The sequence below is a fragment of the Ranitomeya imitator genome, chromosome 2 (assembly GCF_032444005.1).
Source record: "Ranitomeya imitator isolate aRanImi1 chromosome 2, aRanImi1.pri, whole genome shotgun sequence".
In the NCBI taxonomy this organism is placed as follows: Eukaryota; Metazoa; Chordata; class Amphibia; order Anura; family Dendrobatidae; genus Ranitomeya; species Ranitomeya imitator.
The window spans coordinates 547,781,368-547,807,829 of record NC_091283.1 but is presented as its reverse complement, the minus strand read 5'-3'; the positions used below and the strand labels follow the sequence as shown (position 1 = coordinate 547,807,829).

Below are 26,462 nucleotides of genomic sequence, written 5' to 3'. Positions count from 1 at the left end.
TGTCAAAAGGAAGAGCTTCAAGTATAACCAAATTGGGTTTCATTAGACTCTCAGATCCAGGAATGTAATGTTTTTGCCAAACTGTGAAATTTATTTTTATGAACGTTCTAATTTTTTTTTTCTTTTTGTTGTAGTAACATGGATACAGAGCTGCTATGCGGTAAGCGATTTATATATATTTTCTTCTAATTTAGCTCTCAGTATCCCATATAGTACATTTGTATTTTTAGCCAGGACAGAAAGAGTTACCTATTCCAGGATCACATGTATTTACTATTATTTGGATTGCAATAGAACAAGATTTAGAATTTTTCAATTTCATTTTAAGAATTACTGATCCATTGGATATAGCTTTAATCCCTTAAAGGGGTTTTCCTTAGAATTGATCACCAATATCAGATGCTCAGTACCTCCACCTCTCAGCTGATACTTGGTGCTGCGGCTGCTGGAGGTTCGCAGTGTATGAACGTGGAATACGACAGCTTTGTACTTCTTCTAGTGGTCGTTCTCAGCACTGCAGCTCAGCTCCAATTGATGTGAATGTGATCTGAGCTGCAGTACCAGATAATGACCACTAGGCAGTGTATAGACCTGAAACACTACAGATTATAGCACTGTTTAGTGGCCATTTTCAGGTACTGCAGCTCAACTTCAATTAAAGTGAATGTGATCTGAGATGAAGTACCAGATAACCCTACTAGGCAGTGTATAGACCTGAACACCACAAATTAGTACACTGTGCTGTGTAGTGACCGTTTCCTGGTACTGCAGCTCAACTTCAATTAAAGTGAATGTGATCTGAGCCGCAGTACCTGACAATGACCACTACAAGGTGTATGGAGCTGTCATGTTTTGGTTCTGTGCACTGTAAACTTCCGACGGACATGGCAGGTATCAGCTTAGAAGTGCAAGTTCCTGATTTGGGACCCTCCACCAAGATGATATTGATGAGTATAAAAATGGGAGCCTGACCTTCATTTGGCCAATGATGTAATTGTCACCCACTTTATTGACATCAGTGACCCCTGAGAATGCCCTGTAGCAAAGGTAAAAAAGTTAATCCATGATCACTTTTGATCTTTATCTTCTGTGTAAGACCCCTTAACTGCTGGGCCTTTGTGCAATGCCCAAGTGTCCATCTGCCTGTTGTGTATCTGGTTTGACCACTAGTGAATGAAGAGTGGGCGCCCGCGTGGACTCAGAATCTCCTGTAACTGATTCCAGTGATAAACTGTTCCAGTTCTTCCAATAATGTACGTTTCTTTTATACCAGCGCTATATCTTTGCTATTGCTGTCCATATCTGCAGAGTAGACATTAGATGGTCTTATGGGATCACCATTCGTAGGTTTGATGCTTGGAGCTGAGTTTTGATCCTCCATCTCCTGCCTGCGGCTGCCTCTTTGTACTCACGGGCTGATTTCAAGATCCCGCATCCTTGTTATGTCTCATCTAGCGAAATTTCATCAAACACCTAACCCTATGGCACCTCTCCTGGGGAATGTTGATTTAATGAAGTGTGTGACTCATTTTAACCCTTTTATTGGTACAAAGTGGAATGTTATTCTGCCGTCACCTTACCCTTCAGCCAGTGAGGATGACATTACTTCAGAGACTCACATTTCATTTGATATGTACCGCGGCGGCTCTTCGATCATGATGAACACAGTGATTCCCTTTAGACTACAAGACATTTGTGAGATCAAATTTTTCAAGATTTCATGTGAACTAATTGGTGGAGAACTATAGATTGCTTCCAATTATTTCAAAAAAGAAGATTCATAGGGGAGTATAGCGCTGTAGTATAAAAGACGACATAATGAAAGAAGATCTTTACATACCTCGTATGCCGGGGCACATGCGTCAGGTTACTGCTATCCAGGTCGGACTGGCCCACAGGCGAAGAGGTGAATGCTCTGGTGGGCCCCTGGGCAGGAGTGACCTCCACCCTCTTGTATGAGCAGTACTTGGCACAATACACTTGATTCACTATGTACAGACAAAGACAGCATTTCATTCAATTCACAATCTACACTGATCATTGCGATAGAAATTTGTCAATCAGGATAACATCACATTTGATGTAGCTTACAAATAGGACTCACGTTGATGTTACTGGTGTGCCCTTGGCTCCCCAGTCTGACCCTGCTGCTATCATTCCTGATAATAGTGCTTACTGGTTACAGTGTGGCAGGTAATTAGCTAACTTTACCAGTACAGTCATTAACATAGAATACAAAGACTTCTAGATGAGAACATTTTTCTAACATTGAGCTGTACAGAGGCCCCATATAGCAGCCCAATATGTACCTACCTGTCTGTAGTATGGAAACGCAGGGACAGTGTGCACCGCTATAAACTGATCTAAACACATTTTTTTAACTTTTTTTTCAGATGTGGTTTACTTTCTTTCTTAGTCATTCATTTTCCTTTTTCACCTTACTCTACTTTTTGTAATTCTACTATACCTTCATCATCATATTTAAAGAATCATAGTTTAATGAATGTCTGTCACCAATCATGACACTTGTGTTTTAGCAAATACTTGTATTCATCATGAAATTGCAATTCTAAAGCTTTTTTACATCTAAATTGACAAGTGGGTGTTACCATTTCCTGCCTGTGAAAAGGGTGTGCCACTACACAGTCTGACACTGTCAACACTGATTGGACAATGTCATACTGTGTATAGACGCACCCCTGACTAGTAGTGCCGTGTATCTGCACATGTAAACTTTCAAAAATGTTTCTAGCAGGAATAACATAGGAATTAATTTCACAATTATTATTTAATGGGGAATACAAATGTTTGCTAACATAGATATAGTGTCACGACTCGGTTGTCGGATGAGCCATGACCAGGGGCTGCTTCTCTGTCTCTAACGCTAGGGGGCACCCTAGCTCGCCCTATTCCCCGGGTTACTTCTCAAGGTGAAGATGCTGGGGCCACATTCCCTACCTTATCTCCTGTAGCTGCCCTCCGTCTGTACCCTTTCCCAACACAGGGAAGAGGGGAGCAGCTGTGCACCACAGTACACCAACCAGACAAACAAGGCAACATGAACAGGAACAATTAATAATACCAGACATACAAATATTCACTCACATATAGCAGAGGAATTCACCGGGGAGTGGAGGATGGGGATAACCAAAGTAGAAGAAGGAAAGGGAACTATCACACTTAATAAACCAAGCAACAGTCACATAGTCACAGATACATCCACCAAACTCCTTATATAACCACCAACTCATATCCTCCCAGCCATGGAGCATAAGCTAGCTCTGACGATGTGTCTCAGTGAGGACCCAGATTATATAGGGGATAGGAGTGGCTAACTGTGCTCAGGTGAGAGCTCAGACTGTCAGAGCTTTCAACATGGCCGATTATCCCCTCTACTGTCAAAAGAAATTTACGCAGTTTAAAAAGAAGGTGAAGTGCTTCGGTCTTCTGGCTCCGCTCTGTCGCGGGAACCCTGTGACATACAGTAGACAGGGAAGGTGCTATCTTTAACATTTTGTTTTCATGTTTTTTATCCTGTCACTCAGTATATTCTTTGCAAGTTGTGTAATGACTGCATTGTGAAAATTACAATTACCAACCTTCAGCCATGAGCTGGAAGGGATGCATTCTAACTGTGAGAACACGTGAGAGTAATGAGCCCAGAGCAGGTATGGTGGCACATAGAGTTCCTCTGTTTCATATTACAGAGCCTGAGGAACTCCATGTTCTGCCGTCTAGCAGAAGATGCCAAAGGTGTTCTGCCCTAAAATAAATGCTTCCGAGAACCTCTCTGAAATATGGCGTCAGATGGCAAATGCCACAATTTATTTTAATCTTCGTCATCTTCAGTTTCATATGTCACCATATAATATCAGAGGCATGCAAACTTAGCTTTGGGTGCCATAATATATCTCTATTCTGCTTGCAACCTGTATATTTCCAGAATTTGGTCACTGGCACAAGGCTTTATGCCCACCCTGTACACTGGGTCCTAAGCAATGGCATATGGATGTAAAAGGAGAAAGGTATCAGAGTGGTCATCATTAGCTTTCTCTTGAGTTTCCTAAAAGACCAGGTGGAAGACAGACCCAGGCTTGAATTGGGTTCTCACCACATTTTAACCCTATGACTTTCAATGCTCTATGATGTTACATTGATGGTTACCCCTGTATTCCAGACTATTTCTCTGAATATTTGGGTGAATACAAGAATGTTCTCACTGCCCTGCAGAATCTGAACATGACTATATTGACAGCAATGGATAAAACCAAAATGGTGAGTAAAGAGACTTAGTATTTTTAATGTCCATTGTGGAAAGAAGCAGTATGTAGTGGGAATTAATGGAACAGTGCCCATTCACGATGCAAGATATATATAATTGTGCACTGATGAATCATTTTCAATATAGCTTGGATTGTAATGACTAGTTTGGTCCTATGTTGGTAGTCAGTTTGGCTTGTCTTCCTCTTGTCAATTTGTGTTTTTCTTTCCATTACGTATTTTACCAGCCAGCCTCACAGGTTTTCAAAATGATTTATAAAGCGATTTTACAGAAATGCGTCCAAGTGTGGGAGGACGGGGTATATGCTATATATTAGTGCATTCATGGGACTGCATTTCATACAGAATCATAAGGTAGCTACAAATGCTTCACAGGTACTGGAGGCTCTTTTTAAAGTGGGGGGATGTGACATGTGAACCCTGTTGGCACTGCTGAATGTCTCAAAGGATCTACTGCAGGAGCCAAAACTCATGGCCATTAGTCATTGTAGTATTTTCCACTCTCTAGGAGAGTTTATTACAAGCAGTTATGTTCTACAGCCTATTAATAAAATATTCCCCAAAATATCATAATTTAACTCCTTTGCGCATATGGACTTTACTGTGTGTGATTGTGGTGGTGATTGCGTGTGGAGGGGGCTCAGGAGCTGAACTCTCTCCACATGTGGCTGATGCAGCATACAGTTTCTAAGGGTCTGTGCACACGTTCAGTATTAGGCAGCGCTGTCGGCCTTTGAACGCAGGCGAACCCGCATGTGTTCATTGAACCGTGCAGATTCACCGTGTCCAATACATTGGACTGGTGATATTTATCTTGCGGAGACTGAGCATCTCGGCAAGATAAATTGATATGCTGTGGTCTGGAAATACGCACCACATATTCGTCTCCGCAGGGAAGCTGGGGTGAAGCCTGGGTGGTGTCTCAAGGGGGCCCAAAAATGTTGCCAGTATGGGGCCCCGACAGGGGCTGACTGGCAAATTTTAGCCTGGGGGGCAAGCACAAGCAGTGGCCCATGAGTAGCGGCCCATCCTTAAAGGGGTTGTCGGATCTTAAGCTACATGTCTACAATCACTATGTGTGAATCCTCATATCGTGCGCACTGTGCGCTGTGAAGATTCTCTGGTGCCAGCGCCAGGAACAGGTGGTCTGGTGACCGCAAGCATGCGATAGATAGAGATATTATATACTGTATATATATATATATATATATATATATATATATTTTGACACACACAGTCATACTGTATAATGACAGGCACAGTCCCACTGTATCATGACACACACACACAGCCCCACTGTATAGTGACACACACACAGCCCCATTCTATAATGAGGAGTGGTACTGTGCAGTGTATAGGTACAGAATAAGGCCACATTCACCCTGTCAGTATTTGGTCAGTATTTGACCTCAGTATTTGTAGCCAAAACCAGGAGTGGGTGATAAATACAGAAGTGGCGCATATGTTTCTATTATACTTTTCCTCTGGATTGTTCCACTCCCGGTTTTGGCTTACAAATACTGATGAAAATACTGAACAAATACTGACCATGTGAGCGTGGGCTTAATACCGGTGCTCATTAGGGTGGAATCACACTAGAATATGGCATCGGATGTGATATGCCAATGATACTCGGCTCTTGCTCTGCTGTGAACGTGATCAGAGTGTCCATGCTCCAATGCTCTCGCAGCACAGGTGTGGAGGAGACGGAGAAATTAATTTCTCCATCTCCTCAATGGTCTGACTCGCCGTGTATCAGACTGCAACATCTGCTGAGAAAAAGAAACTGCACACGGACAGCAAGTGAGAAGAAGATTGTACCACTTTTGTGGAAGAAAATGGAACCGATTTTTTTTTCTATACTCTTTATTAGTCAATGTGGCAACATTTCACTTCCATATCAGAGAAGTGTTCAGTTATGGATCTGAAACGTTGCCACATGGGCCAATAAAGAGTCCGCTACTTTTCTCACAATTAATCGGAGTGATAGATAGACAGATACACACATACATAAGAATAGATACTGAAAATTACACCATTTATGCAGGACATTAGAAGTATACACAGCTCCACAATATACCGTATATACTTGAGTATAAGTCGACCCAAGTATATGACGAGGCACCTAATTTTGCCACAAAAAACTGTGAAAACGTATTGAGTCGAGTATAAGCCGGGTATGCATTGTCCCCACATCCCGTCCTTGTATGCATGGCTCCCCTGTCCCTGTATGCATGGCTCCTCATCCCCATTCTTGTCTGCATGGCTCCTTATCCCCGTCTTTGTGTGCATGGCTCCTTATCCCCATCCTTGTCTGCATGGCTCCTTTTCCCCATCCTTGTCTGCATGGCTCCTTATCCCCATCCTTGTATGCATGGCTCCTTATCCCTGTTCATGTATGCATGGTTCCTAAAAAAAAATAAAAAAACACATCCTACTTACCTTCCTTGCATGGCCTCGCAGCATCTCGTTCCGGTGCCAGCAGCTCCTGTGGCCGGGCGATCACATGTCCCCCGCTCATTAAGGTAATGAATATTTACCCACACCTATGGGAGTGGAGAGGGGTGAATACTCATTACCTTAATGAGCGGAAGACACGTGATCGGTCGTCCGGAAGAGCTGCTAGCGCCGGAACCAGATGCAGCGAGGGTGCGCAGGGAAGGTAAGTAGGATGTGTGCTGGAAGCCGGCGGCTGTGGCTGTCAACTTATAAGAGAAATGAATATTCACTGCCATTTCTCTTTAGCAGCGGCACAGGCTTTAGCCACAGCCGCCAGCTCCTGCCTCTGTCACCCGCTGCTCCTTCTCCGTCTTTCTGGGACAATGATTTGTGTATAAGCCAAGGGGGTGTTTTCAGCAGAAAAAAAATATGCTGAAAAACTCAGCTTATACACGAGTATATATGGCATACTACAATATATTATATACACAGCGGCATATTATATACCGTGTTAAGGAATATAGAGCGGTGCATATATTATATAGTGTAAAGATGTGGCAGCAGTGTATAAATAGTGTGAATTCCACAATATATACATAGCGCCATACTATATAAACATCTCTACACTATATAAACATCTGTACAATATACGGCAATTAAGACAGCATTATACTATATTATGATGCATACATCACATAGGAGACACTGCGACTGCTGAACATATATCACATTGAAACTACTGTATATACAATACATATTCGATACTGCGACTGATGTGTATAGTTGTAGTATCACCTATATATTGTATGTGATACTGTGACACACATTATATAGATGAAACAGATTATATATATACTAGATGGTGGCCCGATTCTAACGCATTGGGTATTCTAGAATATGCATGTCCACGTAGTATATTTCCCAGCCACATAGTATATTGCCCAGTCATTACATCTTTTTACTATTGATGCTGCATAGGCAGAATCAATAGTAAAAACTTGGTCACGGAGGGTTAATAGCGGCGGTAATGGAGTGCGTTACCCGGGCCATAACGCAGTCCGTTACCGCTGGCATTAACCCTGTGTGAGCGGTGATTGGAGGGGATTATGGAGCAGGCACTGACTGCGGGGAGTATGGAGCGGGGAGTATGGAGCGAGTGCCAGGGACACTGACTGCAGGGAGTATGGAGCGGGCTCCAGGCACACTGACTGCGGGGAGTATGGAGTGGGCGCCGGGGACACTGACTGCGGGGAGTATGGAGCGGGTGCTGGGGACACTGACTGCGGGGAGTATGGAGCGGGTGCCAGGGACACTGACTGCGGGGAGTATGGAGCGGAGCGCCGGGGACACTGACTGTGGGGAGTATGGAGCGGAGCGCCGGGGACACTGACTGCGGGGAGTATGGAGCGGAGCGCCGGGGACACTGACTGCGGGGAGTATGGAGCGGGTGTCAGGGACACTGACTGCGGGGAGTATGGAGCGGGTGACGGGGACACTGACTGCGGGGAGTATGGAGCGGAGCGCCGGCGACACTGACTGTGGGGAGTATGGAGTGGGCGCCAGGCACACTGACTGCGGGGAGTATGGAGTGGGTGCCGGGGACACTGACTGCAGGGAGTATGGAGCGGACGCCGGGCACACTGACTGCGGGGAGTATGGAGCGGGGAGTATGGAGCGGGCGGCGGGCACTGTGACTGCAGAGGAGTAGGGTAGGGACTAATCGGACTGTGCCCGTCGCTGATTGGTCGCGGCAGCCATGACAGGCAGCTGGCGAGACCAATCAGCGACGCGGGATTTCCGTTACGGAAGTTGAGGACAGAAAGACGGAAGTACCCCTTAGGCAATTATATATATATAGATTAGACACAGATAGATAGTGTGACTATACACAACCTATATAACGTATATACATTAGTCTGTACATTATACAGGTGATACTGCAAATGTTGGATACACGTTATATAGGCGATACTGCTACTGCTGTATATAATGATAGTATCACCTATATATCATATATACAGCAGTCTATATTCATTATATAGGCAATACTGCAACTGATGTGTATATACGTTATATATAGGTGTTACTGCTGTGTATATATGTACGTGTGTGTGTGTATATACTGTTATGACCTGGTGGTCAGGACAATGATGGACCTGGTGGTTAAGAGCACACGGAATGACCTGATAGTTACTGATAATAAAGGACGAGCTCTGGGACGTGGGAACTCTGCTGACTGCAATCCCTAATCCTATCAAACACACTAGAAATAGCCGTGGATTGCGCCTAACGCTCCCTATGCAACTCGGCACAGCCTAAGGAACTAGCTAGCCCTGAAGATAGAAAAATTAAGCCTACCTTGCCTCAGAGAAATTCCCCAAAGGAAAAGGCAGCCCCCCACATATAATGACTGTGAGTAAAGATGAAAATACAAACACAGAGATGAAATAGATTTAGCAAAGTGAGGCCCGACTTACTGAACAGACCGAGGGTAGGAAAGGTTACTTTGCGGTCAGCACAAAAACCTACAAAAAGACCACGCAGAGGGCGCAAAAAAGACCCTCCGCACCGACTCACGGTGCGGAGGCGCTCCCTCTCCGTCCCAGAGCTTCCAGCAAGCAAGACAACAATAAAAATAGCAAGCTGGACAGAAAAATAGCAAACCAAAGAAATACAAGCTGGAACTTAGCTTCTGCTGGGAAGACAGGTCACAAGAACGATCCAGGAGTGAACTAAACCAATACTGGAACATTGACAGGTGGCATGGAGCAAAGATCTAAGTGGAGTTAAATAGAGCAGCCAGCTAACGAATTAACCTCGTCACCTGTGGAAGGAAACTCAGAAACACCCACCAAAGGAAGTCCATGGACAGAACCAGCCGAAGTACCATTCATGACCACAGGAGGGAGCCCGACAACAGAATTCACAACTACATACACACACACACACACACACCAGTATCACCTACATGACGACATATATACACAGAAGTATCACCTATATACACATCAGTAGCAGTATTGCCTATATAATGTGTATAGACTGCTATATACATTATATAGGTGATACTGCTGTATATAATCACTATACCACCTATATAATGTATGTATAGCAGTCTATATCTTATATAGGTTACACTGCTACTGATGCATATATACCTTATATAGGTGATACTGCTGTGTATACATGTACATATATGTGTGCATATATATACATACATATACATACATACACACACACACACACCGCAGTGTCACCTATAAAAGGTATATACGCATCAGTAGCAGTGTCACCCTATATACGATATAGACTGCTATACATGCATTATAGTGGTATAGTGATTATATACAGCAGTATCACCTATATAATGTATATATAGCAGTCTATACACATTATATAGGCAATACTGCTGTATATACATTAAAAAAATCATCTTGGGACTCACCCAGGTCCCTGAGATTGGGGGGGAGGTCCGGGGTGAAGAACTGAGGTGGGTTGGGTCCTGTCCAGCGTCGGCGGTGAAGAGGATCCCAGCCCCAGGCATTGGGGAGCAGGCTTCTCTGACGCTGGTGCAGGCCGGCCAGCATCAGACACAATCAGGCTATGCGCGCCGGCTTTTTCAAATATCACCATGTGTGCGCAGGGTCTCCTGCTTGCCCGCTCTGACATAGGCAGGCGGCAGCAGACGAGCACGCGCAGGATCGAGGACCGCGGCCGTGCTCGCACACTAATGCGGGCCGCCGCATGCGCATGGTCTCCTGCTTGCCCGCTCTGACATGGGAAGCAGAGGAGCACGCGCAGGAACGAGGACCGTGGCCGTGCTCGCACACTAGTGCGGGCTGCCGCGGCACTTGTCAGAGCAGGCAATGCGCGCACACAGGGCCGGCCGGAGGGATGCGGCGTGCTATGTATTAAAATCACTGCTGCTCCTCCAGCGGCCATGTGTACCTTCTCAGGCACCGGCCCGGGGGGCAGATGCATTCCTGCCACCCGGCCCAGTCCGCCCCTGGGCCCCGAAATTCCTAGTGGCAGTCTTGGTGTTACTGGCTCTGTGAGTCTCAGAGGTTTAAAGTTGTGAGGCCACAAGAAGTAGCTAAAGATAGAAGCTGAGATGCAGTTAGGGAGGTGGGGCTGTTGAAGTCTCCCATGGTTGGCATTTCTGAGGACATGATGTGTGGCAACAAGGCAAAAAAGTGGTCAAGGAAGAGAGTGGATGGGCCTGGGGGATGGTATATGACTGCTACTCGGAGGGAGAGGGGATGGAAGACCCTGATTGTGTGAACTTCCAAAGAAGAATGGCGTCCAATGGGCCTATATTTATAACTTTTTTAATGATTGTTGGTGGCGGAGGAAAAAGAAGTGTGTTGGCACATCCATCCAGGATATAAGTAGAATCTTTCTTTATTGAAAAATAGATTAAAGATTAAAACATGGTAAAATGAAACCTCAGGAAACCTGACGCATTTCTGGTGTGTACAACACCCTTATTCATTTATTTTCCTATGAATAAGGGTGTTGTATACACCAGAAACGCGTCAGCTTTCCCGAGGTTTCATTTTACCATGTTATAATCTATTTTTGAATAAAGAAAGATTTTACTTATATCCTGGATGGTTGTGCCGACACACTTCCTTTTCCTCCACTATTTGTCTGTGATCACCAGTGGGTGCAGCACCCTCAGAACGAGCTCCAGCTAAACCATTGATCCGGGGATTCACAACGTGGTAAGCTTCCAAACCTCCCTGTCCCACCTCCCCACCACTATCAGATTGTTGGTGGCAGCAAGGAGTGTGGGGCCCGCTGAGAGCTCTTCGATATAAAGATCACAGCGGTTATTTCTGCGTGACTCACGGCATGTGATCTCTGTGATTATTGCATGGACATTCCAATCTGTTGGCCATGGAAATGCAACCTTTCTGCCTTGTGGATACAGATGGTTTCCAAAAGCTGATGGCTCTCGCAGTCCCCCAGTACCAGTTGCCCAGTCACCATTACTTCTCTAAGAAAGCTGTGACTGCGCTACACCAGCATGTTGCAGACAACATCACCCATCCTCTGAAAAATTCTATGTCTGCCAGGGTGCATTTCAACACTGACATCTGGATGAGCAAGCATGGACAGGGGCATTACATTTCACTGACTGGACACTGGGTGACTCAGGTGGCTGTGGTGACAGTCAGGGAAGGGGCTGCTCCACAAGTCTTACAATCCCCAAGGCTTGCAGGGCGCTTGGGCATGGAGAACTAAACCACTACACACCATAACGTGGATAATTAAACTAATAGACAACAGAGATTGGAGAACTAAACTGCTAAACAGCTATGATTGTAGAATGAAACAAATACACACCAGAACATGGAGAACTAAACTAATAGACAACAGGGGTTGAAGAATTAAACTACTAAACACATTGGGTTGGAGAACTAAACTAGTACACACCAGGGGATGGAGGACTAAAGCACTAGACACCAATGTGTCACTAGACACCAAGTTTTGGAATACCCAGGGCATGCGGAACAAACATCCGTATCTAACACTTCCTGCAGTGCTTCTGAATCCTCCACCTCCATTAGGGCCTTCATCTGCACCCTCAACTTCTGCCTTAATGAAACACACATTCCAACACTGCAGAGAGAATCCCCCAACTCTGTACTGCGCAGCCAGGGATGAAAACCATAATTACAGAAGAAAGGTGAGGTTCCGGTAGATTGATCTACTCGATTGTTAAAAGCAAACTCAGCGAGAGGTAATAACGCAGACCAGTCCTCCTGTTGAGCTGCCACAAAGCACCTTAAAATTTGTTCCAAAGATTGATTTGTCCTCTCAGTCTGACCATTGGTTTCAGGGTTATAGGCAGATGAAAATGACAATTCAATACCTAGTTTACTGCAAAACCCTTTCCAAAATTTAGAGACAAATTGTACTCCCCTATCAGACACAATGTTCAGAGGGATCCCATGTAACTTTACAATATGAGAAATAAGCAACCTGGAGAGTTGCTCTGCATTTCTGCATTAGGTAATTCTGACAAAGGAACAACATGAGCTTGTTTGCTGAATCGATCAATCACCACCCAGATAGCAGTTTTCCCATTAAACAGAGGCAAATCTGTAATGAAATCCATGGACAAATGAGTCCATGGTCTTTCTGGAATTGGCAATGGAGCCAATTCCCTAGCCAGCCAGCTATGACTGAGTTTGGTGCAGACTTCACAAGTAGATACAAAATCTTTAGTAACATTATGCATGGACGGCCACCAAAAAAGTCTAGCAATGGTGTTCTGTGTAGCAGTAACATTGAGATGACCACTTAAAACGGAATCATGATATTCCTGTAGTACCCACAATCTTAGGTACACAGGCACAAATAATTTGGATTATCCAAATGCAAGGAAAAATGAACGGCACCAGGGGTATATATTCTGCCACCGATATACGTGGATGAGATGTGTCTGAGGGATGTGATCACAAATCGCTATATAAACAATGGCCGGTAGCGTTACTCGCCAACCCGTGCCACCAGTCTCTATCAGCCACGCGTGGTGATCCGGAAGGATGATGCAGTGATACATTCAACAGGTTTATTTACAGTACCTTGGTGAGAGTGAGGACTGTAGGTTAGAGCTGTTACAGAATCACCAGATAGAGATAATAGAAGCTTCAGGTTAGAGGTAACAAGAGAATCCTTTCTCCTGCTCTGCAGCACATGTATATTCCAAGATGGCACGGAGTACAAAACAGGAAGAGAAGGAAAAAGATAGGAGGAGCTAAAGACAGAAAGGTGTTGTGGGAAAAATGCCATAACAAATATTACAGTGTGATATAGCAACGGCCAGTAGATGGCAGCAAAGTATAACAAATACAACAAATGATAGAACCAGGCATTTTAGCACTACATAAATGTCCATGTATGACTGAAAGTCTATCAGAATAAACTGAGCAGCACACTCCCCGTCTGAAATCCTCGGATTTCACTATATCAGTCTCAAATTGGAAGTGTTTACCAGAAGTGCATGGAGGGATACCTCAACCTGTAAGCTAAAAACAACGCATGCAATGCAACAATAACATATTGAATAACAAAATAGACAAATGTCTATAACGAGTTCTTGAAGTAATCCAACGGATAACCCATCTTCGGATTGGAGAAGCCGCGCTAGGCCAAACTGTCTCCAACCCATTTGTAATCCAAAGGTTGAAGTTCCTTGAAAGAGTTCCTACTGATTGGATGGATAATCAATCCTCAACCGGTATGAGTAAGATAATCTCTGATATAGGCCTAATGAAAGTTTTGGGGTCACCTTGCTTAGTAACTGTCACTTCTACCTTGCGTACCTTGCCATCGTCACTTGGAAAGGTTTTAGATATAAGTCCCATAGGCCATGTGCTTCTTTCCTCCTTCTGGTCTTTCATGAGGATAATATCTCCTACTTGTAAATTTGGCTTTACTTGTTGCCATTTTCTTCGTTTTTGGAGAAGTGTCAGGTACTCCCTCTTCCATCTATTCCAGAAACAATTAGCCAGATGTTGCACATATTTCCACCGTCTCTGATATTTGTTACCGGACACAGAGCCTTCAGGCGGGTTTGGAACAGTTCCAAGTTTCTGGGTGAGGAGAGTTGCTGGAGTGAGAATTGTAGGAGATTCTGGATCCGTAGATATGGGTACAAGTGGTCTTGAATTTACTATAGCAGAGACTTCTGCTAAGAAACTGGTCAAGGTCTCGTGAGTGAGTCTTGAAAGATTTGAGTCCATCAGCATAGATTCCAGTATCCGACGAGTAATGCCTATCATTCTTTCCCATGATCATGGGAAGCATGAGGAGGATTGAAGACCCAGGAACAGCCATTGGTTGTCAAGAAGTTCTGGACTGTTGTTGAATTCAGTTGTAGTTCTCGACAGGCACCTACAAAGTTCGATCCACAATCAGATCTTAGTTGTTTTACTGGTCCTCTGATGGAGAAGAATCGTCTTAGGGCATTAATGAAACTGGAGGAATCCATGGACTCTATCACTTCTATGTGTATTGCTCGTACACTCATGCACGTGAACAACACTGCCCAACGTTTACTTTCCGCATGCCCGCCTCTGGTCCGACGTGCAGCGACTGCCCATGGGCCAAAAACGTCCAAGCCAACATAGGTAAATGGGGGCTCTGTGCTTGTCCTATCAGCAGGCAAATCAGACATCTGTTGTTGTTGCAGTTTTCCTCTTGTCTTACGACACTGAACACAATGATGAATTAAATGGGAAACCGGTCTCTTTGCTCCCACAATCCAGAGGCCTGCAGCTCTTAAGGCACCTTCAGTGAAGTGTCTGCCTTGATGTTTGATTTTTTCATGGTAATGTCGTATAAGTAGAGTGGTGATATGGTGATGACCAGGAATAATTAGAGGATTCTTTTCTGCCTCATCCAATTTAGCTTTGTTTAAATGACCACCAACTCTCAATAAACACCTTTCGTCAATTACTGGGTTTAAGTTGACAATGGGGCTGTTTTTAGGAACGTCTTGTTTTTTACGTATACATTCCAGTTCCTTGTGAAAAACATTCTGCTGCACATTGCGTATCACAATGAGTTCACTCAGAGCAATGTCTTCTGCAGAGAGAGGCTTAGGGCAGATATGCCAACCATGACAATCAGTGTTACTGTCCTTATTGCGATAGCATTGTACAATGTGTACTAACCTTGCAATGGCACGAACCAGCCTCGTCCATCTTGAGAAGCGATCAAAACACTGACAGTCCAAGCCAACCTTCTCCTTGAATTTGGTGATGAAGGTGCTGACATCAGGACGGATCTCTGGGTCGACATCTGGATCCTCAAGGCTGAAGCTGTCTTCAACGGCAGTCTCTTTGCATTGTTCGTGAAGGAACTCCGGTCCAGTCAACCAAGAAGAGCTTGCGAAGGCACCAATAGACAATGGTCTAGTAGCAAGGTCCGCAGGGTTAAGATGGGATTGGACGTGCTGCCATTGCTGGGGTTTGGAGGATTTCCTGATCCTTTCCACTCGGTTACTGACATAGACGTAGAAGCGTTTCGTCTGGTTGTATATGTAGCCCAGAACTACCTTACTGTCTGTGTAGAATTTTGTGTCATCCACGTGAATAGCTAGTTCGCTCTGTATGAAGTCTGCAATCTCTATGGCTAGTACAGCCCCACAGGGCTCGAGTCTGGGTATGGTGTGCTCGGGTTTAGGAGCCAGTTTAGCCCTTCCAAACAGAAATCCAACATGGGCTTCATTATTAGAATCTACAACCTTCAAGTAAGCGACAGCGGCAATAGCTTCAGTGGAGGCATCAGCGAATACATGAATCTCCTTCCTTTGACTTGTAGTTAGGGATGCCGGAGTGTAACAACGTGGTATGTGGATCTTATCCAAGGCGCAAAGAGATTCTCTCCATGACTTCCACTTTAGTTGTTTGTCTGCAGGGAGTGGTATATCCCTGTCCTTAATGTACTCTGAGAGTTGTCTTAGCAGGAACTTGCCTTGTATAGTCAGGGGTGCGACAAACCCAAGTGGATCATATAGACTGTTCACCACTGACAGAACCCCACGCTTAGTAAATGGTTTTTCTGCACCACTAACCTGAAAGCTGAAGGAGTCATTTAGCAAGTTCCACTTCAGGCCTAGACTTCTCTGTACTGGTGGATTGTCTGAGCCTAGGTTCAAGTCCCTAAATTCTGCGGCATGATCATTAGGGTGAAAGGCCTTCATGACAACAGCACTATTGGAGGCAATTTTATGCAATCTTAAATGAGCTTTAGAAAGCATACCTTGTGTCTGTTGGAGCAGATCTATGGCTTCCTCCACTGTAGCAAGGGATTTAAGACCGTCGTCCATGTAGAAGTCCTTTTCAACGAACTGTTGGGCATCCTTCCCGAACTCCGCAGCACCATCGGAGGCGGTCCTACGTAGGCCATATGTAGCGACTGCAGGAGAAGGACTGTTTCCGAAAATGTGCACCTTCATGCGGTATTCGATCATTTCCTTGTTGATGTCATTGTCTCGGTGCCATAGAAAACGGAGATAATTTCTGTGATCTTGTTGCACGATGAAACAATGGAACATTTGTTCGATGTCGGCGGTAATGGCGACCGGTTCCTTTCTGAATCTCATGAGCACTCCCACCAGGTTGTTAGTCAGGTTCAGACCAGTGAGGAGAACGTCATTCAAAGATACGCCGTCATGTTTGGCGCTTGAATCGAACACCACTCTGATTTGTTTTGGCTTTCTTGGATGATACACTCCAAAGGCAGGGAGATACCAGCATTCTTCATCAGCTTGCAATGGTGGAGCTGGCTCTGCATGGTCATTGCGAAATATCTTGTCCATAAAGGCTATGAAATGTTCCTTCATTTCAGGCTTGTTCCTTAATGTTCTCTGCAGTGAGATGAATCTAGATAAGGCCTGTTCTCTGTTGTTAGGAAGCCTGGTCCTTGAAGCCTTGAAGGGTAAGGGAGCAACCCAGCGGTCCGATTCATTTTTGAAGAATCCACTGGCCATAATTTTAAGAAACTCCTTGTCTTCTATGGATAAGGCAACTTTGTTGTCATCTTTTGTTGTGTGAAACACTGTTCTCCCTAAGTCATCACCGTAGGGAGTGGGAATGATGTCAGGCTCCTGGATGCAATCAGAGAACCTCTCTTTCACTTCGTAGTGATGAAGGCATGGCTTAAAGTGAGTTGCGCGACCATTTTGGAGCACATACGTTTTACAGGCGTTGACTTCGGATGCCTTGTGACTCCTATCCAGACATACATCGCCCACGATTACCCAGCCTAGGTCGAGTCTTTGGGCGTATGGAGCATCATCTGGGCCATTGCATTGTTGGCGTACCTTGTGGACCTTCAGAATGTCCCTTCCGAGTAGGATTAGAATATCAGCATTCATGTCCAGAGGAGGAATTTCATTAGTCAGGTGCCTCAAGTGGCGATGATGAAGTGCGGCTTCCGGAGTGGGAGTCTCCTCCCTGTTATCAGGTATCTGGTCACATTCAATTAGGGTTGGCAAGGGTATATGCACGTTTCCCTTGATTGAAGAGACTATGTACCCAGAGGCTCTCCTGCCAGAAGTCTCAATACGACCAGAGCAGGTGTTGAGGGTGTATGGAGTCGTTTGTCCCGTTATGTTGAAGATCTCAAAGAATTTGGGCCTTGCTAGAGATCGGTTACTTTGCTCATCTATTATGGCATACATTTTGGAGACCTTGTCGGGTTGTCCTTTTGGATAGACCTTAATCAGACATACCTTGGCACAGCATTTAGGATCAGTCCCTTCTCCACATACCTCAGTACATGAGGAGGAAACAGCAGTTGCAGTTGGGTCAGGGACCTGTGGCTCCCCGCCATGCATTTGAGCAGGATTAGATGCTGCAGAAGGTTGTGAGTTGTGTGGAGCTGGTGTGGGATGCATGGCTGTGACGTGTTTATCACTGCTGCATTCAGTGCACTTAATGGCGGCCTTACAGTCCTTATCGAGGTGGTCTGAGGAGGTGCAACACTTATAACATATCCCAAGCTCCTTGAGGGTATCTTTACGCTCCTGCAAATTCCTTGCTCTGAATCCACGGCATTCTTTAAGTGGGTGAGGCCTTTTGTGGATAGGGCACATACGGTTACTGTCCATGACTTTAGGAGCAACATTATTTGTCTTAGTGAAGGCAGGTGTAGTAAGTGGAACGTCAGTCTTTCTCACAGATACTGTGTTCCTTGAATCTCTACGTTTGGCAATGTTATCATTCCTTGTAGATGATGATGATGCTGGTGGAGTAGGCTCAGTGAAGTCGAAGCTGGGATCATTCTTCTTCCGAGCTTGGTCACTGATGAACCTGGAAAAATATGAAAAGGGGGGAAAGGACACATCATGCTGCCTTTTATACCGTGAGCCGTGGTCTGCCCATTTATCCTGCATGCCGTGTGGCAACTTGGACACTATTGGATTAACGCCATGAGCAGTATCTAGGTAGCTCAGTCCTGAGAGACGTGGGTCTAATTTTGCCAATTCTATTTCCTTTAGCAGGTCGCTCAGATCTTGAAGTTTTCTATTGTCCTTGTTAGTTATCTTTGGGAAGGTTTGCAGTCTTTTAAATAAGGCACATTCTATAGCTTCTGAGCTGCCATAGGTTTGTTCCAGTCTCTCCCAGGCTGCAATAAGACCTGCATCTGAATAGTCCACATGAACTGCCCTTATTGTCTTTATGCGCTCTGCTGATTCAGGGCCTAACCAGTTAACAAGCAAATCCAGTTGTTCCTTGCCGGTGAGATTAAGGTCTTGGATCACTGCTTGAAAGGTGGATTTCCAGGCTCTATCATTCTCAGCACGATCATCAAACTTTGAGAGACTAATGTTTATTAACTCCCGGCGAATCATGTATCTGGCAAAGTCAGACATGTCCGATCTCCCGGTCATTGTTGCAGGATGAACTTGTGGTATCCGTAGGGAATGTAAGTTCTCTGGCTTATATGACTGCGACAAATCAGGACGAAATGATGCGGCATAAGGGTTAAACTGCGGTTTAGTCTCTATAGGGTCCGCTGGCTGTGGCCTAAATTGTGAGTTAGTGCTGGAAGTTACCTTGTCGGCAGTAGGTGGCGACATTTCTTGACTTGCGGGCGCATCCGTGTTAGAAACTGGAGGTGGTGCTGGTGCAGATGTTAGATGTCTTAGCACGTAGTCAGAGGTGCGATCAGCTGAGTCCTCCATTTCTTCTGGAATAAGACAGTCCGAGTTGTCTTCTTGTCCCAATGCTTGTTCAAGGACCTTCAGTTTAGCAAGGGCTGTTGCTTCTTCCCTTTCTGCTTGGAGTATTTTTAATTTCCTTTGAGCTTCCATCTCATTTCTTTGAGCTTCCACTTTGTTTCTTTGAGCTTCCACTTCCACTTCAGCCTCCCTTTTAGCAAAGGAGCTTTTTACTCTAGCTTCCTCTGCAGCTGCACGGATCTCCAGTAGCTTGTCGGACAATGTTGACTTCCTGGAGTGAGATGATCTGGAAGACCGAGCTGTGATTTTGGTCGATGTTGTGCGATGTGACCTAACCTCTTGGAGGTGAGCGATGCGGAGTTCTGCTTTATCCTGGGCATCTCGTACTAATGAGGTCTTTTCTTGGAGAAGAGTTTCCCTTTCCGTTACTTCTGCTGGGGCATCTTCCATGTCACAGTTACTCAGGAATGTGATGAACTTTGCAGACAATCTCTGGTAGCGATCATAGGCGGCAGATAAACTCTTCAATGTGGCGGTTAAACCTGCAGCGTCACTGTGGTAACGTGGAAGAGCTGCTAAATAGTGATCAACTCTGCCCCATAAATGTTCTAGGTTATCATGGAACTCGTCTCTAGTAGTCTCAAAGTTCTCTCTGGCCTTTTGTGTCGGCTTGGTTACACGTTTGGGTCGTACGTCCTGCTCTGCAGTAAGTGTGGACTCTGCTCCTGCAGCATCTATGGTGTCGGGAACCTGATGTGCTTCACTTGCAGATGGGTCCACGGTGCTTTTTGTGGACATGTTTTAGCTAAGATGGCGGACGGTTATGACTTGCTAGCAGACAATGCATATGCACACAGACACTGTAGACTTAGGTCTCTTGTTACTATTCTGCCACCGATATACGTGGATGAGATGTGTCTGAGGGATGTGATCACAAATCGCTATATAAACAATGGCAGGTAGCGTTACTCGCCATCCCGTGCCACCAGTCTCTATCAGCCGCGCGTGGTGATCCGGAAGGATGATGCAGTGATACATTCAACAGGTTTATTTACAGTACCTTGGTGAGAGTGAGGACTGTAGGTTAGAGCTGTTACAGAATCACCAGATAGACATAATAGAAGCTTCAGGTTAGAGGTAACAAGAGAATCCTTTCTCCAGCTCTGCAGCACATGTATATTCCAAGATGGCACGGAGTACAAAACAGGAAGAGAAGGAAAAAGATAGGAGGAGCTAAAGACAGAAAGGTGTTGTGGGAAAAATGCCATAACAAATATTACAGTGTGATATAGCAACGGCCAGTAGATGGCAGCAAAGTATAACAAATACAACAAATGATAGAACCAGGCATTTTAGCACTACATAAATGTCCATGTATGACTGAAAGTCTATCAGAAGAAACTGAGCAGCACAGTATATATTCAACCAGGGCCGGACTGGCCATCAGGCAATCCTGGCAAATGCCAGAAGGGCCTGTCTTGTCATGGGCCGCCTTGTCTGCTATGTTGTTAGCAGAATCGGTGTTCTCAAGACACCCATACTGTTAAGAAATGTGATGGAGCACATAGTCGCTGACTCCATCTCTTACCCCAGCAGGCCACCGGTATCATTAGAAATATTGGTCTTGTAGAAAACCTTCCTTTCCTCCATCCAGGGTAATATTAGTAATATGTCCCATCTGGTGCTTGAGGACAGGGACAACATGGGCCTGTGTGATTTCAAATGCCAGGGCTGAATTTCAGCCCCAGTCCGTACCTGTATTCAACACTTTTTCGGACAATTACGGTAGTCCCTTTTCACTGAAGTCAGGTGGAAAAAGTCCACTGATTTTTGGTGCTCAGCATGAAAAACACAAATAGGTATATAAACTTGGAAGAAAAGAATGTGGCACTCACCAGCTGGAAAAATTCCAGTGTTCTTTATTTCACCATGTGTGATATGAACAAATGGCCGATTTCTCCCTGCATGCCTTGTTAACCTGTATGTCTGACACTTTATCCATATCACACATGGTGAAATAAAGGACACTGGATTTTTTTCAAGCTGGTGAGTGCTGCATTCTTTTCTTCCAAGTTCATATACAAATAATTTGGACCCCGGGGAAGTGGAAGGAGCCAATGACTGGACTTTACAAATCTCCTCTTCCAATTCTGAGGTTACCGTAGACACCACAATACACTGAGGAATAATGGAGGATGCAGGTTCTGGAGGAGAAATGGAATCTTGACTACGAGATAATGCATCAGCTTTCACATTCTTAGACCCTGGCCTGAACGTAATAGAAAAATTAAACTGAGAAAAACAAGGACCATCTGGCCTGTCAAGGAGTCAACCTTTTAGCCAATTCAATGTAAGCTAAATTCTTGTGATTAGTAATCACCTTAACTGGATGTACCGCCCCCTCCCAAAAAATGCCTCCATTCCTCAAAGGCCAATTTGTCAGCAAGTAACTCCTGATTCCCAACATCATAATTTCTTTCCACTGGTGAAAATTAAAAAAAAAACAAAAAAACACATGGAAGCAGGTTAGTCAGAGTTTTGGGCCCCTGCGATAAGACTGCCCCCACTCTGATCTCCGAGGCATCCACCTCCACAATGAAAGGTTCTTGGAGATCAGGTTGGATCAGAATGGGTGTGGACATAAAACACTCTTTTAATATTTCATAAGCCCTGATAGCACCCGGCGACGAAACCTTGAGATTCGCCCCCTTACATGTAACGTCAGTATGTGGTTTAGCAATCTACGAAAACCCCTTGATACATTTTCTATAATAGCTGGCGAATCTCAGAAAACGCTGCAAAGCCTTAAGATAATGAGGTTGAACTCAATCAATTATGGCCTGCACCTTCCCAGGGTCCATCTTAAAGGGACTCTGTCACCTGAATTTGGAGGGAACAATCTTCAGCCATAGGGGCGGGGTTTTCGGGTGTTTGATTCACCCTTTCCTTACCCGCTGGCTGCATGCTGGCTGCAATATTGGATTGAAGTTCATTCTCTGTCCTCCATAGTACACGCCTGTGCAAGGCAAGATTGCCTTGTGCAGGCATGTACTATGGAGGACAGAGAATGAACTTCAATCCAATATTGCAGCCAGCATGCAGCCAGTGGGTAAGGAAAGGGTGAATCAAACACCCGAAAACCCCGCCTCCATGGCTGAAGATTGTTCCCTCCAAATTCAGGTGACAGAGTCCCTTTAAACCCTTTTGCTGACAAAATAAACCACAGGAAAGAGATTTCCTTAACAGAGAAAACACATGTCTCTAATTTAGCAAACAAAGAGTTCTCCCTCAATCTCTGTAACACAAAATGGACATGTTCCTGGTGAGTGTTCTAATCTTGCGAGAAAATTAGAATGTCATCGAGGTAAATCACAACATATCTTCCAATGCAATCAGAGAAAATATCATCCATAACATTTTGAAACACAGCCGGTACATTTGATAATCCAAAAGGCATGACAAGGATTTTATAAAGACCCTCAGACGTTAAAAACGCTGTTTTCCACTCATCACCCTTCTGGATGCGTTTCAAATTGTAAGCAACTCTAAGATCAAGTCTAGAAAATACCCTGGCCCCCAGAAACTGATTATATAGGTCAGGGATGAGTGGAAGTGGGCAAGTATTTTTAACCGTGACCTTGTTTAGTTCTCATAAAGCAAGGCAAGGATGGAAACCCCCATCTTTCTTTTTAACAAAGAAAAATCCAGCAGCTATAGGGGAGGAGGAAAGACGGGTATGACCCTTCCGTAAACTTTCCTTAATATATTCTTTCATGGCCCCGACAAATTGCAAAGGCGAATTTTTGGCAATTTGGCGCTAGGAATAAGATCAATAGCACAATCGTAGGGATTATGGGGAGGTAATATCTCCTCCTCTTTTTCCGAGAGCACATCTCCGAAGTCCTTCAGGTACCCTGGAAGACCCTTCTGACTAGCGGAGCATATTTGTACATTTTTTAGACATTTTTTGCAACACTTGTGGCTCCATTTCACTATCTCCTTCTGACACCAATCAATAACAGGATTGTTAATCTGCAACCATGGAAACCCCAGTACCAATCCAGCAGGTATATTATCCAACACAAAACAGGAGATGGATTCAGAGTGGAGAGCTCCCACTTTGAGAGTGAAATCCATCGTTTCTCTCTTGACCAAAATGTGAGCTAATGGTGACTTGAATGGGTCTTTCTAAACTAACTGTCCTTAATCCTAACTTCAGAACCAGTCCTGAATCAATAAAGTTTGCAGCAGACTGTAGCGATGGGGAACACTCACTTGGCAGCAGAATAAACATAGACAGGCACGTTTTTTCCAGATAAACAGTCCATGTGGATTATTATATTCTCAGCATAAACCACTGTAGGCCATGTTACATATTACAGACCTCACAGAGTCGTTTACTTCATCATATTTGGCTTTACAAATCATTTATTATTCAAGCCCGTATCTCTCCAGTCACCGGGTGACTGCACAGTTCAGCAACTGTCCAGAAAGGCCGTACTGGGGGCCCACGGCACGTAAGGGGAGGCCGCCATGACGGGGTTACGTGGGACCTGGGGAGCTGGAGCAGTTAGAAGGGATACAGTTGTAAGGGTTAACTGGGAACTCGAGGGGTGGCTTAAGGGGCATTTTTTGAAAGTAAGGGGTGGAACTAGGGGACTACGGGGAGGGGGCACATAAAAAGGGGCACGCTCCTCACGCAGGCATCCATTTTAGGTGCCTGCGTGACAAGTGAGGAATCTGTCACAATTACCAGCATGGATATTGAAGCGATCCTCCAGCGTCTCCGGACGGCAGCCAGCTCTCAGGGGACCAACTGGCTTAATGATTCGGTGAACAGCCTCCTCCAGGGTACATCCATGCCACCTTCCCAGGCACAGCAGGACGGGCGCCGGCCGCGGAGGTCTAGGCCTCCGGCGTGCCTAAGCCCTGATGTGATCCCCAGGGCCCGGCGCCGAAATAGGAGCCCCTCTGCGGACCCTCCGGTAAGCAGCGCTGTTCCCTCCACCTCACAGCGCGGCGCCGGGAGGAATCCTCCAGCGTGGCGGGGCCTACAACGGGGGGTGGATCCTTCCTCCCCTCCTTCTGTGTCCGGCCGACGTGGGGCGACAGGAGCAGGAGCCGGAACTGCGGCCGCCAGCATGCCCGCTGGCGCCGCTCAGCGTGGGAGGCAGCGACAGCCGAGGAGACGGGGGTCAGGTGCGGTGGACCCTCAGCGCCGGGGATTATGCGGGCGGCAGTCGGCTGGCCCTGGCATCAGCGTGCGGCCTTCTGCAGTGCACAGCTCTGGAGTCTTCAACGCAGCTGCGCCCTCTGCTGGTGGTGGCCTGGATATTACAAGTTCTGCGCCCTCTGCTGGTGGTGGCCTGGATATTACAAGTTCAGCGCCCTCTGCTGGTGTTGGCCGGGATTTTCCTGCATCAGCGCCCTCTGCTGGTGATGGCCGGGATTTTCCTGGATCTGCGCCCTCTGCTGGTGGTGTCGGAAATTTTCCGGATTCCGGCAGGCGACATTCCGTCGCTTCGGGAGGCAGTGCCGGGAACGTATCCGTGGCAAGGAGCCGCACATCTTCCATCGGGCGGCAGGATGCCGGGTCGGCCTATTCCCCTTCCGCAGCACCAGGGCAGTCGACGGCATCACCGGGTCGCCAGGACGCGGATACGGCCGCCAGGAGTTCGGCGGGCAACATCGCGGATCAAGCCGGTCGGGATTCAGGACACTTTCGGCTGGGAGCTGGATCTTCGGCTGCTGGGCTCACAGCACCCAGGCAGCTAGGTGAGAACATTTTCCCTATCTTTAATACGCCAGGCATAGTTTCCCCTGAAGCCAGGAATACTGACATTACTTCGGGAGTTGCTAGCGGGGGTATGGGTTTAATCCTTAGAGGTTTAGGGGAGCTAGCGGGCTTGTGGGGGTCTGGTCTTAGCAGGGGGTCTTTGCCGTCAGCTGCTTGGTTGGGAAATACGGGGTCGTTTGAGGGGTCTAGACAGTTGTCTGAGGTTACGGGTACATCCAGCAGTGCGGGTCCTGCGTCAAACACTGGGAGCTCATCAAGGGAAAAGGACGGAACAGCACCATCGCTATCCATAGGGCCCGGGTCAGGAATTGATGCATCAGGTGAAGGAGCTTTGCAGGATAAGGAAAAGGAGGATGTCCCGCAACTAGACGATGCGGCTAGGGGGGAGGTCTATGTTTGCTTCGAGGGCCCGTTAGGGGCACATTTAAAACAGGAGGTTAGGGAAAAAATCTGGAAAGGGGAGTATATAGAAATATTTTCTCTTTTACCCCTAGAGAGATTTAATTTGGATAGACCTAGAAGGGAGGACTCTAAAAAAGAAGATGAGGAGAAACGGAGAGATAGGCTGATTCCCAGATCATTTGCAAACTGGCTGCAGGCTTTCGCTATTATGGCTAGCGTAATCGGGGAGAAGGCCGCGGAAAATTGCTCGGCGTTATTCTGTTACTTAGATGCCATAGGGGAGGCTTACAGGACCTACGGGGGACAGGGTTGGTTACGCTATGACGAACAGTTTCGTCAGCGTAAGGCTTTTAGGCCAAGTATCAGGTGGGATCACAAGGACATAGCGTTGTGGATGAGAGTTATGGTCCCGTCCCGTTTAGGTCAGACCAGCCAGCCTTTTCACGGGGGCGCCGGGAGTTCAGGGCAGTCAGGACACTCGGCGGCTTTGCAGAAGGGACTGTGTTTCGCCTTCAATGATGGAGTATGCAGATTCGGGAGCAAGTGTAAATATAGGCACGAGTGTTCATCCTGCGGGGGGGTGCATAGTGCTTCAAAATGTTTCAGGGGTAACAGGCAAAAAGCTGGAGATTCAGCTGACAAAAGGGGTGACTCCGGTGCAGTGGGCCGTGATGGAGGCCTTTCTAAGTAGATACCCCGATAGGTCAGCTGCAGTTTTATTGCGCGACGGTTTTAAGGAGGGTTTCAAAATTCCTTATGTTGAGCAGGATGTTAGTTTAAAAAGAAAAAATTTGAAATCGGCGTTACAATTCCCGGAGGTCGTGTCGGAGAAGTTGCATA

The 26,462-nt window shown here is 45.9% G+C and overlaps 1 protein-coding gene across 1 annotated transcript in view; it reads left to right on the top strand.

The window, feature by feature from the left end:
- Positions 1 to 26,462, top strand: part of NECAB3 (N-terminal EF-hand calcium binding protein 3) — a 141,926-nt gene that overhangs the window by 16,193 nt on the left and 99,271 nt on the right. The window contains exons 4-5 of the mRNA XM_069751956.1: positions 135 to 160; positions 4,178 to 4,275. Of these exons, the coding sequence (XP_069608057.1) occupies positions 135 to 160; positions 4,178 to 4,275 (124 nt within the window). The remainder of the gene's footprint in view (positions 1 to 134; positions 161 to 4,177; positions 4,276 to 26,462) is intronic.